The 18,773-nt window shown below is 36.1% G+C and overlaps 1 protein-coding gene across 1 annotated transcript in view; it reads right to left on the bottom strand.

Annotated features, from left to right (window-relative positions):
* Window positions 1-1,217: 1,217 nt before the first annotated feature.
* Window positions 1,218-18,773, bottom strand: part of SPRED1 (sprouty related EVH1 domain containing 1) — a 136,005-nt gene continuing 118,449 nt past the window's right edge. The window contains exons 6-7 of the mRNA XM_047075342.1: window positions 9,083-9,184; window positions 1,218-6,383 (exon numbers count right to left, since the gene is read on the bottom strand). Coding sequence (XP_046931298.1) covers window positions 5,733-6,383; window positions 9,083-9,184 — 753 coding nt within the window. The 3' untranslated portion in view covers window positions 1,218-5,732. The remainder of the gene's footprint in view (window positions 6,384-9,082; window positions 9,185-18,773) is intronic.

Below are 18,773 nucleotides of genomic sequence, written 5' to 3' on the forward strand. Positions count from 1 at the left end.
TGCCTCTGATCTTGGGAATATTTTTTAACCTCTTGCAGCCTAAGTCGCTTTTTTAGTGGAAAAAAACGGAGGATAACACTTCATTATGGAATTGAGAACTGAAAGTGGTCATTTAAAACATATTACATAACAGGGGTACCTGGATGGTTCAGTTGGTTAAACATCTGAGCTGAAATCAACTCAGGTCATGATCTCATGGTTTGTGAGATCGAGCCCCGCCTTGGGCAAAGCCTGCTTGGGATTCTCTCACTCCCTCTCTCAAAATAAAGGACACTTAAAATAAATAAACAAACATACATGTGTGTGTACACACACACACACACACACACACACACACACACACACACACACTCTTAACATAAAAAAACCTGTTAAACAAAAAAAGAAACACCATTTCAATTCAGATTTTGTTAGACTTTTATTTCGAATATATTTTTGAGCCAGTACTTCAAGGGATCTCTCTAAAACTGCCAATCTTAAAGCAGTTAAGAGTAGACTCAGTTTTACTATTAATACCATTTTTTTTCCCCTTTAAGGACCACTGTGTGCATGGCACTATACTGACGGCCAAGCAGAAACCCTAGTTTCAATTTCTCTTATGTAGAAACTATTCTACTTACTTGTGAATATTAACTTGATTGTGAAGAATGTAAAGCACATTTCTGAAAACCTGCAAATAAGCACAGGAGACTATACTTCATAATTCATGGTAAACAGTTAATTGTTGATTCTTCAAGCAAATACCACTGTAACACAGTAATCCAAAAGTTATTCTGGTGTTGAAATAAGCTATGATTTTTGAGTAGAGTACTGTCCTAATTTTTAATCTAGATCAGTATTTTGTTTATATTACAAATGAAACTCTGAAACCGAGTAGGGCACACAATAAAGCAGTAGTAGTTTTGGGTTAAAAATTTCCCATATATCATTCTGAGATTATCATTTCATCCAGATTTAGTGGTAACATGTTCCCAAACCAATAAATATATTTATATTTACTGTGTTTACCTATTTATAGGTAACAGACCATAACAAATCTGGATACAATCAAGGATGAATAAATGTCAATAAGATGAACTATATACATGAGTTTTCAGTTAAAAATATACCTTAAAAATGATTTTTTTAAAAAAGCTCATTTCTATTGCTTTCTCTTTGACTAATTATGATCTCTTATGTGATACTTTGATATACTCTGGAAGAGTAAGAAAAAGTCCTTTTGTATTTCATGATAGGTTTAATCAGGTAATTAAAACAAATTCTTATGATATCATCTGATATGTCCAATTACATGGGTATGATGTAACAAAAACAGTTACAAACTTATATATGCATATTTACATTATATATCCAAACTATCAAGCTAAGCAACTATATCTAAGGAGATACATTATGACAGGAGTTAAACAAGTTTTCATTGCTTATTAGAAAGAATGCAGTCAAGCTTTTAATGGAATTAATATACAAGTGAGGCACTTTTGAGGTCAAGAATAGAAAGCAATGACACTACATACCGGCAATGTTCACAAAATCTATGTGTATCTTTAATACAAAGGTTTTTCAACTAGATTATTCTTGAGAAGTTTCAAAACTAGCAACTTATGCAATTTAAGGAGCTTTCAGGAACAATGGCTAACATCAGTGTATCAAAGCATATGAAAGTTTTATAACCACCTGGCTGCTAGGCAAACAGTACCTTAATACCTTAAAGCCCTTTTTTGTTTGTTTTTTGTGGGTTTTTTTTTTTTTGGTTTATATAAATCACCTCAGGTTGTGGTTTCTTAATGTTTTGACTCACTGCAAAACACCTGATGGTACTATTATTACCATGGTTTATAGACCAATTTTTTTTTAAGTGCAACAATGCAAGTTTCTAGTGCTTTCCTTTATCCTTAGAAATGTGAACCTGGAGGTCAAATTAAGAATGAGAATATTTAGTGAAGGATCTGTTTTCTAGGTAAATAAAGTTTTCAAAGTTACATGTAGAAAAATGTTACACTTGCCTAATATATCTTTGGGCTAAAATTAAAAACCCAAACTTACACATATATTCCGAAGTGTAATCACAAAGTCTAAGTAAATTTCAAAAAAAAGAAACAGCCTTTGAATTGCCCATCTGGAGGAAAGTACGTGTTTCCTGTACTTTGAAGACCTACATGGATATTAGAAAACATCTCTGTGGCATTCAATCAAGGGGTTGGGGAGAAAAAAGAAAAAGAAAGACTTACCCAACATATCAGATGGCACTATACACATGAGTTCAAAGTGCATTTATATTACTTCAAAAGTTCATTTTAGGCACTGCTGAATAACCAATGAAAATAGGTAGTTTCAAGTTTTCCCCCCTAAACTTTAACCCCTGTCCCAACATCATCCCAGAGACATACACACACTCTCTGAAGTTATCATGATGAAATACAGGTGACGTTCATTATTTTCTTTAAAAAAACTCTCCCTGACTGGTAATGGGAGGAAAATTAGAATACCATTTTGGTAATGGCTTTTGCAAGTTAAAAGAATCGGTTTTGCAAATGCTTCGGCACATCCATTATGTTTGATTGCCAGTTTTGAATATCAATAAATATTTTAAGACAGGTTATGTAAGAAAAAAGTGCTTAAAATCTTTCAGTGACCAACCAGACACATTAGAGGAAAGATTCGATTTACAGTTCCTTTGAGCGATTTCTTACTCTTGTTTTCTCCCTTTGGAGGTGGCCACTGCTTAAATAGCCCTTTTTTATTGGTAGTAGTGATGAACCCTGTCAGATCCTGATTGCCACCTCAGGTCTCTGGTCTATAAATCATCCAGTAGGTGGTGCTGAAGTCCCATACCTCCTATTTCTTCAAAAATCAAAGGATTCTCCTGTCAAGGCAGGAGAAAAATCATTTAAGAGTTATCAACTCTGAACACAACAAGCCATCAGACCAAAGTCTTTCTTATTATGCCATCCAGATGATTTCATTTTCAGTATTTACTGTTACTTGAGTTGTTCTATGAAGCCATTTGCTTCTACTACCAGATTCAAACAGAAAGGTTTCCGAGGAAAAGCCATTTGGCAGTACCAGGTCTGTAGGCAGAAGGAGAAGATGTTCCTGAACTTACCGATACACGTCAAGAATGAGAAACTCAGACTATCCTTTTTACCCCCCCACATAATGAGAATTTACTCAAGAGAATATTCCCACATAGGGATTCAGATAGCACTATATTTCGTTAGTTTTCTAGACCAGTTTGGAATCTGAGTGTGTTAACTATGAAAATCCAAGGGGAAATAAAAACCATTTCATCACCGTAGTTTTTAATGAAGAAACTTGTTTAAAATGGTAAAGGAAAAAATGGGAATGGGATGGCGAAATCTTAGCAGCAAAGTGGTTAAACAAGTTGAAAATATTAATGCACAGACATTAAAATATTAAAGCATATATGTTGCATATAAAATACAGTACAGAACCAGGAGTTGCACTATACTGATTAGTGCTTAACAGAAGAAATGATTAAAATTGTTCTTCCCAGAAGTATATACACAGTTCATTTCCACAGCATTTTCCTATATAGCCAGCAAGTTATTTTCTTCAGTTATTCACACCTTGCTCAAACCTGAATTATAAATTCAGCACTTACAAATATGAAAATTCATTCACAAGGAAAACGAGTATTTCCATTTCACCAATAAAAAGTAATTTTGAAAGTTAACAGTCTATTCTAGGAAACCAAGTTTAGCTGAAAACTTCAGGGATGAAGATCATCTGGTGTAGCAGTGTTCAAATATATAAACAGTAAAAATAAGTCTTAAAACGGCTGCTACAGTGTCATATTTTGGATTTAGTTCATCCAATTGATTTTTAGTACAAAACTAGAAATAACCTCTTCTTCATAACATCTATAGTTATCAATATATTTTTCTTCTTTTCAATGTGAAATAATACTTCAAGATGATCTATATACACAATGTTGTCAGTTCAAGCTGTCATATAAATATAAATGCTTTCTTAAAAAAAAGTATTTTACAGACAGATAGTGTTATATACATTGTTCAGTTTGATCTGGGGCAAAAGAAGAAAGTGAACACAAGCCTAAGTGTGATATGTAAAAAGAATGATACATAAATGACATTTTAAAACCTGCATAGAAATGAGCTTCAAATGGTAGTGTGATTTTAATTTCTATCACTTCTGAAACTTCAAGCCATTAAAAAAAAGGCACACTTCTCAACTCTATCCCTCTAAGGGAATGTTCTTAAAGAACCCTTTACTTTGTTAGAGTTTTAATGTAACACTTAAAAAGACCAAAAAAACCCAAAAAAACAAACAAAAAAAAAACCAAATGAAACCAAACAAAACAAAAAAACCCCACCAAAAACAAAACCCAAAAAACCCAGACAAATTGACCCCAACCACTTTAAACAATTTGTTGGAACATTTATCCAACTACTTTGTAAATAAAACATCCAGTAATACAATGCTCTGCAAAAGAAATAAAATTATATGTACAAGATATTTCATTCACAATGTTGGATTAAATACTTTCCTGGGATAGTTCAGTATATACTTTAACATATAATAATTTTGCTTTTAGGCCAGTTTAAATAAAATAAAATGCAACTGGGAAAAGTTACTCTTATGCAAATAATAAGCAATGAGAATTAAGTTAAAAAATTAGTAACACAGCTGAACATATTCTAGTTTAGCAGAGTTAAGTGGAGATCTCAGGAGGAAACTTTTATATTAACTATCCAGTTACACTTTTTGCCTTGTAAAACATTTGTAAATGCAATATGATTTTTTGAAGGAGGAAAACTCTGAAAGAAAACAACTTGCTGGTTGAATACCACAACAAAACAAAACAATCCCAAAACTCACTTTTTTCTATAATGTTTACTCAGTCTCTTTTTATATAAAAATAAGTGTTACGTTCCCATCAGAACATTAGACAATTACATCTGTGCTTTAAAAAAAAATTGGTCACTCAAGCCTATTAGAATATTTTTAAAGATTTTAGATTACCAGAATGTACAGATATAACTCAATATAAACTGTAGCCAAGGGAAATGAGGATGAAAATATCAAATCATTCACATGGAATAAAAACGTTATTAACTAGATGAGTAAAATATTCAAAATATAATGGAATGTGACAGTAGATATATGTACATCTACTTCAGAACTAGGAAGGGGAAGAAAAGTTTAATATGTGATAATTCGTACCTTATATTTAGTTAAATATAAACATTTGTTATTTATACATAAAACTGCTTTCAAAAAACAACTAATAAATGATTTAGTTGTACTTGTTTTACTTCTTACAATTCCCAAGTGTTAACTTTTCTTAGATTGAAATCAACTGTCCCCTAGTGCACTTTTAGTTCATGTCTTAATGAATTCAAACCTTTAAAAGTCCCATCACCTAATGCATAAATATACAAAAATGCCAAAAATTAATCCCTTTTAGTTGGATATTTTATGCTCACTTTTTATACCCAATAACCAGAAATAGTTTCCTTTTGCAGATACTCTTTACAACCTGTAACAAAACATGCCATGCACTCAAGGGAAAAAGTTAGGCATGGCTAGCATTTGTGAAATGCCAAGAACTGACAAGTTCTGCTTCCTCCACGTGTGGCCCCAATGATTACCAGGCAAGATTTCATATTGCTTGCCAAAAGTTTCCACAAATCCAAGTTAGCTAATTCCTGGAAACAAAGATTTTAAGCTCATTTTGGCACTGGATCCTTTCATCCAGCAGCTTTATGTTTCCCGCCACAGCACCCACACGCCTCACCACAACGATGGCACATTCTCAAAGGGACATAGCAGCACATACATGGTACAATGAAAGACAAAGCTACTAGGGCTAACCATCGTAAGCAGAACTTGTCATCACTAGTGTCACATGAACAGGGATCAGAAAAATCTCCCTCTGAGTCTGACATACAATGATATAACATGCTCTCTGCACAGAGCATGCAACTAACTTGATATATGCATCTTTTAATAGGGTCTGGAGCATCCTGACATTTTCCCCTGCCATTTTCTTCATGATTAAACCTTTCCTGGCAGTATACGCAGCGGGAACGTTCCCCATCTTCTTTTCTTCGTTTTGACTTCTTAAATTTTAATGAGGAAGGCTGTGCCTTAAATACCACAGAGTCTTTGAGTGAACTTAACTTAGTCTCATCCCCACAAGAGTACAGATAGTCTGATTTTTTACTGTCTGGTTTAGAAAATTGAATACTGGAATCAGTATCATCTCTCTCTAAGTCATTTTTCCACATGTCAGGATGTCTGTAGTCTGCATAACGACGTATTAAGATATCTCGAGGGTTTATCCTGACAATCTCATCCTCATCTTGAAAGCTGACATGTCGGATTGATTTCAAAGGGACCTAAAAAGGAAAGAGATGAAAACTGCAGTAATAACTGTGAAGGTTAATTTTATATGTCAATTTGGCTAGGCTGCGTGCCCAAATATTTGATCAAACATTATTTTGGATGTTTATGTTTCTTGGATGAGATTAATCTTTAAATTGGTGGACTATGAGGGAAACAGATTATCTTCCAGGGCATAGGCAGACCTCACCAATTAGCTGAAGGCCTTAATAGTATAAATGCTGACCACCGCCCCCTGCCTCGCCCCGCCCAAGCAAGATGGAATTCCGCTAGCAGAAGTCTGCCTTTAGATGGGGACTGCAACTCTTCCCTGGGTCTCAAGCCTGATAGCCTACCTGCATATTCTGCATATGTACCTCCACTATTGCATGAGCCAATTCCCTAAAATAAATCTCTCTGTGTATACATAACACAACTAGTTGGTTCCGTTTCTCTGGAGAACCCTGACTCATATAAATTTTAGTACCAAGAATTGGAGTGTTGTTGTTAACAAATACCTAAAAATGTGGAAATGCCTTTGGAACTGGGTAATGGGTAAAGGCTAAAAGTTTGGAGGTGTATGTTACAAAAAGCCTTGAACAGACTGTTGGTTGAAATATGGCCGTTAAACATGCTTCTGGTGAAGGCTCAGACGGAAATGAAGAACACATTATTGGACACTGGGGAAAGGCGATCCATGTTACAAATTGGGTGAAGAATGTGGATGGATTGTATGTTAGTGTTTTGTGGAATATAGAACTTGTGAGTGATAGACTTGGATATTTAGCAGAGATTCCTAAGCAAAGTGCTGAAGGTGACTAGTTACTCCTTGCTGCTAACAGCAAAATGTAAGAGGAAAGGGATAAATTGAAATAGAAATTTTGAAGCAAAAAGGAGGCAGATCTTGAAGAGTCAGAAAATTCTCAGCCTATGGACAGTCCAAAAATTTAGAAAGCATGCAAAGGTATGCTGATCCATCACATAATAAAGAGATTATGGGTGTGATTGCCAAATCCAACCAACCATCTCAACTGAAATGTTGCCATGTTGGACTAAAGGGAAGAGAGGTAGGATGAAATGAAGAAAGGCTACTGGACATCAAAGATTTACAGGACTGGCAAATACAGCTATCTAACTGAAAACATGTGTTATCCTTTAAAAAAAGGGAAGAACGACCCCAAAGGTAAGTCTCTCTCCTCAATTCCATATGGCAAAGCCAATTCCTCAGTTGCAGTGGGCCAGGAAACCTAGAGCCTTTGGTATGAGTTTATCACACACTGCCAAGGAAATGGGGTCACCACTGTGGTAGGCGCATAGGTCAAACCATTGAGCCAAAGCCTAAGAGGATTATTTTCAAACCTTAAAATCTCACAGAATTTGCCCTGCCAGGTTTTAGACTTGCTTAGGACTCATGACTGCTTTCTTCTTTCTAAAATTTACTTTTCAAAAGAAGTATCTATTGTATGCCTTTTCCATCATGGTATTTTGGAAGCAGGTATTTGGGTCTTGTTTTACAGGTGTCTTGTTTTACAAGTAGAGAGGAATTCTGCCTTAGGACGAATCATACCTTGAGTCTCACCCACACTTGACTTAGACAAGATCTAGGATTTAGAATTGACGCTACAAGGGGTTCAGACTTCTGGGCTGTTGTAATGGGATGAATGTGAGGAACCAGAGTGTGCAATGTTATGGGCTGACTTGTGCACTCTCAAAATTCATATGCTGAGCCCTCAACCCCAGTACTTCACAATGTGACTACATTTGGATATAGGCCTTTAAAAGGTGATTACATTAAAATAGATCCTTAATTAAGGTGGGTCTTAATCCAATCTGACTGGTATCCTTCTAAGAAAGGAAATTTGGACATAAAGGGAGAGGAGGCACCAGAGATGTGTGGGTGTACAAAAGACCATGTGAGGACACAGCCAAAAGGTACAGAAAGAGAAGGCTGGGAAGAAACCAAATGTGCCAACATCTTCATTTTGGACTTCCGGTTTCCAGAACTAAGAGAAAATCAGTATTTGTTTTTCAAGCCACTCAGTCTGCTATTTTGTTATGATAGCCCTAGCAAATGAATACAAAGACATACATGTATATAGCTTGGTTATACGAGTCACTTGAAACACAGGACACCCACACCTACTTATTCTCACTCTCTCCTCCTCCTTTCTCCACCCTCCTTTCTGGGTAGATTATCTTCCTGAGGCCAGGGAGCAGGTTAAATCTTTCTGGGGATAAATCAAATGGTGTCTAAATCAAAATGACCTTTTCCTTTACCTATACAAGTAGGCTTCTAGTAGTCACATTTGTTTCTCCTATGCCTATGCCCAGTCCCTGGACACAGTGACTGTCTACAGGTAAGCACCTGACTCAGGTTGAGACAAACTTCCATTCTCAAGATATTTGGAACCGGGGCTAAAAAACCCTCCAGGTCTGAGCTAATGGTGGAATGATGGATACAGTCCATTAAATTAACAATATACAATTTCTCTTGGCTTTATCCAGTGATAAATACACAGTGGCAATTCCTAGAGTCAAACCAGAAATTTGGATGGAATTTAAGTAATAGTGTTCTATAAACATGCATGTAGCAAATTAACACACAAAAGATTTTCTAGTATAATTCAGCTACATGGAGAATTAAAAGGACTAAAAAATTTCACTTATGTGTTAATTAGTTGTATCCCACAATAGGAGATAAGCTAAGATTACTTACCCTATTTTGGGACTTTAGGCTTCCACATTCCTTGGATATTTGCCGTTGCACATATTCTATACTTCTGCCCTGAATGTCTAGGCCCGGATGACTGAATGTTATCTAAAATATAAACAATTTCTACTTAAGTGACCAGAGAATGTATTTCTTATTTTTAATAAAACCATACAGTGTGTATTCCAAAGTTTCATAACCTATTAGCAGTGAAGCTTTTCAAAATGGTTGTAATAAAGAGCATTATTTGAATCATCCTATTGATTATTTGAACTTAGGTCTTTCCTTATATATTTAAATTTTAATTTCAAAAGTAACACGAACTTCTGGTTTCTGGTTCTACATGTGAGGAACTTAGTAAACGCCACTCTGTTCTAACAAGTAAACAACTGAAAAGAAAAAATAGCACCAATTTGTCTCAGATCTGTAAGACAGAGGAGGACACGGTGCAAACCATCGCCCCCAATACTGGAGAGATGGGAAAATAATGGGAGTCACAGCTCACCAGAACAAACTCATGAGCAGAATTGCTGCAGAAACGAGTGCTGAGGTGGACCTGCTCATAGTGAAGCCCCACACTTTTGGGAGTTTACCCCCCGGGACCTCAGCCGATAAATATCAGAAAAATCCCTGCATGCTTCCAGCAGGTGGAGGGGGAAAGGAACCACTTCTGAACTATGCCAGAAAACTCCCAAGGTCTGCCCTCAGGAGAAACTAGTTAACCAGAGCCTTACCTACTGGGATATTATCAGAGCATATCTGACCTAGGAGAGGGGAAATAGCCAACTCTAGTCAACTCTAACCATCTAACCCAACTAAGAAGTTAGAAAAAACTGAGAAATACTGGTGGAGTTCACAGACCAGAGGCATAGGTTCATTCTAAAAGACTGAGACCTATTCATAGGACTACAGAATGCTCCCCGTCCCCCCATACCTCACCACCACATACTAAAGACCTATTTACAGCAGTTCCTTTTACCCAGTACATCATGTCCAGCTATTAGCTATAAAGAACAAAATTACCAGACATACTGAAAGACAAAAACAATCTGAAGAGATAGAACAAGCACCAGAACGAGACACAGCAGGGATTTGGAATGAGAAGACTAGGAATTTAAAACAACTATGAATAATATGCTAAAAGCTCTAATGGATAGCACGCAAGAACAAATGAGCAATACAAGTAAAGAGATAGAAATCCTAATAAGGAACCAAAAAGAAATGCTAGAGATCACAAACACTAAGAGAAATGAAGAATGCCTTTGTGGGACTTATTAGACTGGACAGGACTGAAGAAAGAATCTCTGAGCTATATGAAATAATGACTGAGAATTTACCCATATTGATGTTAGACACCAAACCACAGACCCAGGAAACTCTGAGAATACCAAGCAGGATAAATGCCACGCCCTCTCCCCCACTACACCTACCATACCATTTTCAAACTATAAAAACTCAAAGATAAGAAAAAGTCCTGAAAAATGACCAAAGGAAAAATTCCTGACTTACAGAGGGACAAAGAATCACATCTGCCCTCTTCTCGGAAATCATGCAAGCAAGAAGGCAGTGGATTCAAAGATTTAAAGTGGTGAAAGAAACAACCTGCCAACCTAGAATGCTGTACCCTACAAAAAACCAAAATCCTTCAAAAGAGATAAAGACTTTCTCAGGCAAACAAAAACTGAAGAAATTTGTTGCCAGTAGACTTGCCTTACAAGGAATGTTATGAGGTTCTTTAGAGAGAAGGAAAATAATACAGATCAGAAACTCAGATCTACGTAAGAATAAAGGAATACTGAAGAAGGAATAAGTGAAAATAAAATAAAGTTTTGATTTTTCTTATTCTTAATTGAGCTAACAGAGAACAGTTGATTAAAAATGGTAACAACGGGGGCGCCTGGGTGGCTCAGTCGGTTAAGCAGCCGACTTCAGCTCAGGTCATGATCTCGCGGTCCATGAGTTTGAGCCCCGTGTCGGGCTCTGTGCTGACAGGTCAGAGCCTGGAGCCTGTTTCAGATTCTGTGTCTCCCTCTCTCTGACCCTCCCCCGTTCATGCTCTGTCTCTCTCTGTCTCAAAAATAAGTAAACGTTAAAAAAAAATTTTTTTTAATTAAAAAAAAAATAAAAATGGTAACAATGTATTCAATCATGTATGATTATGTGTGTGTGTGTGTGTGTGTGTGTGTATATACTTACATATATAAAGGGAAGTGAATGGCAATGATACAAGAGATGGGAAGGAGGAATTGGGATTATTTTGTTATTATAAGGTAATTGCAAGATCTGTAAAGTAATTTAGTGTTCTTTGAAAATGGACACAGATTAGTTGTAAAGGTACAATGCAAATCTCAGGATAACTACAAAAAAAAAGATAAAACAGACAAACAAATGTCACTTATATGCCAAAAAGGAGAGAAAACGAAACCATATAAAATGTTGAATTAAACCACAAAGACAGAAAATAAATGAAAGACAAAAACAGAAACAGAGAAAAAGGGCAACAAATAGAAAACTATAAAAAATATGGTAGATATTAATTCCGCTGTATCAATAATCACTTTGAATGTTAATGCCCTAAACGCACCAATTAAACAACAGAGACTGTCAGAGAAAATAAAAAAGACCCAACTATGTGTTGTCTATAAGAAACGTACTTACAGAGTAAAGGTAAAGAGATGGAGAAAAATATACTATGCTAACACTAATCAAAAGAAAGCCTATTTAATTAATTTCAGACACAGATGACCTCAAAGAAAGAAAAGTTGGTGGTGATAAAGAAGGGCATTACATAATGATAGAAGATTAATTTTCTAAGAAGACCTAGCAATCCTTAATGTGTATGTGCTTAAGAACAGAGCATTATATTACACAAGGCAAAAACTGACAGAACTGCAAGGAGAAAGAGACATACTTATTATCACAGCTGGAGACTTTAACACCCCTCTGTCAGAAATGGACAGATCCAATAGGCAGAAAATCAGTAAGGACCTGGTTGAACTCCACACCATCAATCATATGAATATAAGTGACATCTACAGACTATTTAACAACAGCAAAATATTTTCTCAAGTTCACATGAACATTAACCAAGACAGACCACATTCTGGGCCACAAAGCAGACTTCAATAAATTTAAAAGAATACAAATTATATAATGTCTGCTCTCAGACCGCAAAGGAAATAAATTAGATATCAATAATAGAAGGATAAGTGAAAAATCTCCAAATATGTGGAGATTTAACAAAACAACACTTCCAAATTAACACAGATCAAAGAAATTTTTAAAAATTAAGTATTTTGAACTAAATGGAAATGAAAATTGTAGAATAGAGTAAGGTTGTGCTTAGAGGGAAATTTACAGCATCAAATGCATATATTAGAAAAGAAAGATCTAAAATCAATAATCTATGTTTCCACCTTAGAAAACTAGAAAAAGATTAAATCCAAATCTAGAGTTTCTAGCTAATGCAATAAGAAAAGAAAAAGAATTAAAAGGTATACAGATTGAGAAGGAAGAAATAAAACTGTCCTTGTTCACAGAAGGTATAATCATGTATGCAGAAAATCTGAAAGAATTGATAAAATAACTCTCAGAACTAAACTAATAAGCAATTATAGCAAGGTTGCAGGATACAAAATTTATACATAAAAGCCAATCACTTTCCTATACATGAACAATAAACACATGTGGAGTTTGACATTAAAAATGCAGTACCATTCATATTAGCACTCCCCAAAATGAAATACTTAGGTATAAATCTAACAAAATATATATAAGATCTGTTATGAGGAAACTATAAAACACTGATGAACAAAATCAATAATAAATGTAGAGATATCCACATTCATGGATTGGAAGACTCAATACTGTCAAGATGTCAGTTCTTTTCAAATTAGTCTACAGATTCAATGCAGTCCCAGTTAAAACACCAGCAAGTTATTTTGTGGATACAACAACTGATTCAAAGTTTATAGAAAGAGGCAAAAGACCCAGAAGAGCCAACACAATATTGAAGGAGAAAAAAGCTGGAGGACTGACATTACCTGACTTCAAGGTTACATTAATTAAGACAGTGTGGAATTGACAAAAGAATAGATCAGTGATACATTACAGATGACTTTGGTAAATGGCAAGGACTTTAAAATACAACACCAAAGGCACAATCCATGAAAAAAAGAACTGATAAGCTGGACTTCATTAAAATTAAAACCTTCTGCTGTGCAAGATACAGTGTCAAAAGAATGAGAAGGCAAGTCATACACTGGGAGAGAATATTTATAAAAGATATCTGATAAAGGAACGTTATCCAAAATATACAAAGAAGTCTTAAAAACCAACAATAAAGGGGTGCCTGGGTGGCTCAGTTGGTTGAGCGTCTGACTTCGGGTCAAGTCATGATCTCATGGTTCGGGAGTTCAAGCCCTGCGTCAGACTCTATGCTGACAGCTCAGAGCCTGGAGCGTGCTTCAGATTCTGTGTCCCCCCCTCTCCGCCCCACCCCTGTTTGTGCTCTGTCTCTGTCTTTTTTTTTTTTTTTTTAATTTTTTTTTTTTCAACGTTTATTTATTTTTGGGACAGAGAGAGACAGAGCATGAACGGGGGAGGGGCAGAGAGAGAGGGAGACACAGAATCAGAAACAGGCTCCAGGCTCCGAGCCATCAGCCCAGAGCCTGACGCGGGGCTCGAACTCACGGACCGCGAGATCGTGACCTGGCTGAAGTCGGACGCTTAACTGACTGCGCCACCCAGGCACCCCTGTCTCTGTCTTTCAAAAATGAATAAACATAAAAAAATTTTTTTAAATAAAACCAACAATAAAAATTCTCAAAAACCAATAATAATGAAACAACCCAATTTAAAAAATGAGCCAAAGATTTCAATATATTCACCATGGAAGATACACAAATGGAAAAACAGCAAATGAAAAGATGCTACATACCGTAAGTCATCAAGGAAATGCAAATTAAAACAAGGAGATACCACTACACAAGTAGTAGAATGGCTAATATCGAGAACACTGACAACACTAAATCCTGGGGAGGATAGGATGCAGAGCAACAGGGAATCCTTATTGACTGCTGGTGGGAATTAAAAATGGTGCAGCTACTTTAGAAGACAATTTGGCAATCTCTTATAACACTAAACATACTCTTCCCATATGATCCAGCAATTGCACTCCTTGCTACCCAAAGGATTCAAAAACTTATATCCATGCAAAAAATTGCACACAAATGTTGTTAGCTGCTTTATTCATAAGTGCTAAACCTTGGAAGCAACCAAAATGTCCTTCTGTAGATGAACATAAAGTGTGGTATATACCCAAACAAGAGAATATTAGTCAGTATTTAAAAAAAAAAAAAGGACAAAGAAGAACTTTACATGCATTACTACTACGTGAAGGAAACCAAAGTGAAAACAATCTGAAAAGGCTATATACTTTATGACTTTCTGATAAAGTGAACCTATAAAGGTAATAAAAATTTAAGCGACTGCCAAGAGTTGTGCTTTGGCAGGGGTGGAAGAGATATGAATAGGCAGAACACAGAGAATTTTTAGGGCAGTAAAAAACAAAAACAAAAACCTATGATACCATAACCGACTGAGCCACCAAGGTGCCCCCAAACCTCGTGTTTTTTAAGCTAGTGTTAGGTAACAATTCTCCATAGGTCTCATTTCTGTAGATCTAGTGAGGAAAGGCACCTTTTGCCTTTGTTTCAGACTATCTTTGCAAAGATGTACGTAAAGTGAAGCCCTTGAAAGGTAAGTGCCTTCCCTTTTTAGTTAGGTTTATTTAGTATCTACTCTGACTATGACACCATCTCTTTCCCTGGCAAAGTCAGGCAAGACTTAACATCCTTTATAAACGACTTTGGGTTCCCTAAGTTCAGGGTTCCAACGCTGTAATGCAAAACCACTGAGTGTGTTTCATCCACCTGAGCAGCTCAGCACCATCTCCATGGGACTCGGAAGGCCAGGGGACCAACCCAAACATGAAGCTCATGCTACTTTATTGTGCTGTGAGTAATAATGTCCCTTGTCTCTGATCTAGCAGCCTTATGTCTTCTGGAAGCAACCAGAAGGTTGAACCTTTAGGGTAAAATCTCAGACTTTTCATATTTCTCGACAGCAAGAAAGCAGTCTAGACCTTTTGGCAAGACTGACCGGCTGTGGAGAAAGATCCATCAACCTATCCAGTCAAAAGCAATTAAACATTCAAAGCATGTAAGTACTCTCTTGAACACATACTCATGAAGCAAGCTTTGGACAACGACCTAGTATCTTATGAAGATCTATTTTATGTAGACATTGTACTAAACAAACTACCACTAGTATTACAGTCCACATGATGGCTTAAATTAAATTTTTACATTCTGATTTTTTATGTTATCATTTTTTTAAGTTTATTTGAGAGAGAGAGAGAGAGAGAGAGAAAGAGAGAGAGAGAGAGAGAGGGAGAGAGAGAGAGAGAATGAGCTGGGAAGGGGCAGAGAGAGAGAATTCCAAGCTAACAGTGTGGGGCCTGATGTGGGGCTCGAACTCACAAACCGTGAGATTATGACCTGAGTCAAAAATCCAGAGTTGGATGCTTAACTAACTGAGCCACTCAGGCGCCCCTACATCATTTTTCTTAAACTTGATTATTTTAGTCCGTGAAAGAGGACTCCATCTTGACAAAAAAGGTTTCTGACCAGCAAGTGTAAGGCCAGATTCTATAATATGGGAAGTTCACCCTGTGAAGCCTATTGGGTGACACCCAAATGGACCAATGGTGTACCACTATACAAATGCAAGTGCACATTATTCCTCTTAAGAAACTTCCAGATTTATTAAATGCATAGCTAGTATCTGTGTACCTTTAAAGAAGAATACCCATACCATTCTAGTTCCTAATAAACTGAGTTCACTTATTTTGACATCAGCAAATTTATAATTAAATATCTAGTTATACAAAGTCATTAAACATCATCCTTTTTTTCTCTAGGTCACATCAATCTTAGATATAAGGAAAAGTTGCAAAGCAGCTAGAACTCAGACCCTAATAGTCTGGTTCCAGAAGACATGTTCACACTCAAAATCCCCAGGCTAAGAATTGCCTGCCAACTGTTGTTTACTTCCCTCTCTTCAGTTATCTAGCACCATTTTGCATTTTTCCACGTGGCGACTACATTCTTTAACCACTCCACCACTATCATCATTGCATTTTGGGAGAAGGGCTCGGTTCTTTTCCCTTCCATTAGTCAAAAGAGTTCCCTCAGCCAAAAAAGATAGGCCAAATAAATTCCCAGGGTCTCGGATGATGAATATCAGTCCCTTGTAACTTTGTGTTACATTCACTAAATTTTTTCTCACTGCTCAACTATACGAAATCACTGGTCTAGTTCAGGATGTACATACATCCATTCTCTCCTCCATTGGTAAGTTTTTCTACCCATCACTCAAGATGTTGGAAGTATTTTGTATTTAAAAGTGTTAAACTGGATCTCTCCAATCTTGCTTCCTAGGATGTCTAGATGATGAGGAGGAAATATAACTCTGGACTGATTGTTCTGATTCCAAAAATCCCTGGAAAAGTTATGCAAATTGTTTTCAGCCTCTATTTTTGCCTCTTTTTAATAAAACTGGCTTAAAATTACTTTTTCCCTTCTTGTACCAATATTTTAATAACATTTTTTGTGCATTTCTTCTAAAATTTCATAGTAAACTTAGAAAAAAACATGTATATAAACTATAGATAATGTCTATCCCCCTAATGAGGCAGCTTGCTGTAGTGACTGTTGTGAAGATTAATGAGTTATATAAGTGCTTTAAACAGTACTCAGCATATAGTAGGGACAAGCTATGATAAGGATTAACAAGCCATACTTTTTAGATGTAATGTAACATAAAGCTGCCTATTTATTATAAATGAAATATTTCCAACTTGAGCTAGAATAAAAAGAGGAGACGAGAAGATGGCAGAAGGAGGAAAAACACCATTTGTAAATAACCTCAGAATTCTAATTTAACAAATATTAACGTGGTGACTTTGTTCAGGTACTTAATGATTCTATGCATGAATTCCTTCACTGATAATATCTTTATTTATTTACTTATTTATTTACTGCTCAAATGAGATATTGGAATCAAAAGCATTTAGCAAAGCATCAAAAGAATATAAAATCTCAAGTCTTCTTGATTTCCTAAGACAATTACAAAGGTCAGATAAAATTATTAAACATGAAAAACATGTAACACTTTAACAAGTAATCCGAAATATTAGAATGAAAGTCACCTTCCAAAGTAAAAGCAAAATGATTCTCAGAAATTTCAGTATTGCTTTCAGTAATGATTTTATTTATGAAAAACACCAGGCAGAAATACTAAAAGGTTTAAAAAAAAAAAGAGTAAGACATACTAACAGGTTTCATTATCCTACTTCATATGCCATGATATTAGAGGAGAAAAAATGGAGAGTATCAGTATAAACTGCAGTTGTAGGTACTGGGGAAACAGAGATAATCAAGTGTTTGACAGAACAAATTAAGACAAACACTATCAAAGAAACAAGAGTCTTCTCTTCTGAGATGGAAAAAAAAAAAAAACACCTAAGTAAGAGATGACAAAACCCTTGTGTTTTAAAAAATGGCCACCATGAAAGTGAAAGAAAGGAGTTATAAAATCTGAGCTGAGTGCGGAAAGTAAAACTTCAGTTACACAGGAAATATTTAAAATCCATGCTGTTACTGTGACTTGCTGAGAACCATTTTGAGTGACCCACAGTCCCTGGAGAATTAAGAAATTATAATCTTTAATTACTGTAGCCATGGAACCTTCCTTTCTTTCCCACTGGGACTGTTAACAGCATTAAAGCTTGCTAGTATTTCACCTTTATCTTACAGAGTCCGTTATTGAGATCACAAATAAGCCAAATGTTTACGGAGAGCTTAATTCACTCAGAACAAAATGAATTAACAGGTTTATAGTGCTATCTCTGGAATTAGGTTTGTCCTTAAACCAGATCAACACAACAACCCACGAGTCAGACTTATTAGCATACCCTTCTCTCCAAAAGACAACACACATGCTCAAGAGCATATCTTTGTGTGTGAGTATGTGTGCACATACACCTGAGAACTGGCCAAGTACTGGTCCTAATCTGAGGCAAAGGCTGAAATATCCAAATGTTCTGATCTGATCTTCTGCTGGGTCTCCTCAGCTCTCTACTTGAGAAAAACATGTCATCCTTTTCAAGGAACTCAAGATTCCAGAGGTCAGATTCCATGCCAGTTAGACTTGATGGTCTGTTTAGCATAAATAAACAACAAAACAACATGCAGTAACTATTCCCTCAGCTACATCTATTCCACATTAAAAACGAGCGGTAGGAGCAAAATTAGAAACAGTATCTTACCATTTTCCTTTTTTTTTTAACCTTTATTTATTTTTGAGACATAAAGAGACAGAGCATGAGCGGGGGAGGGGCAGAGAGCGAGGGAGACAGAATCTGAAGCAGGCTCCAGGCTCTGAGCTGTCAGCACAGAGCCCGACGTGGGGCTCAAACCCACATACCATGAGATCATGAACTGAGCCAAAGTCAGACGCTTAACCAATTGAGCCACCCAGGCACCCCTTACCATTATATTTTCTTAATTTTTATGTTTACACTATTTCAAATCACCATGTTTAGAAAAGTTTTTTTCATTGTTCTTGACTTAGT

The sequence above is a fragment of the Lynx rufus genome, unplaced genomic scaffold (genome assembly GCF_022079265.1).
Source record: "Lynx rufus isolate CCGP_SWC_20201006 ecotype Redwood Valley unplaced genomic scaffold, mLynRuf1.p SCAF_13, whole genome shotgun sequence".
In the NCBI taxonomy this organism is placed as follows: Eukaryota; Metazoa; Chordata; class Mammalia; order Carnivora; family Felidae; genus Lynx; species Lynx rufus.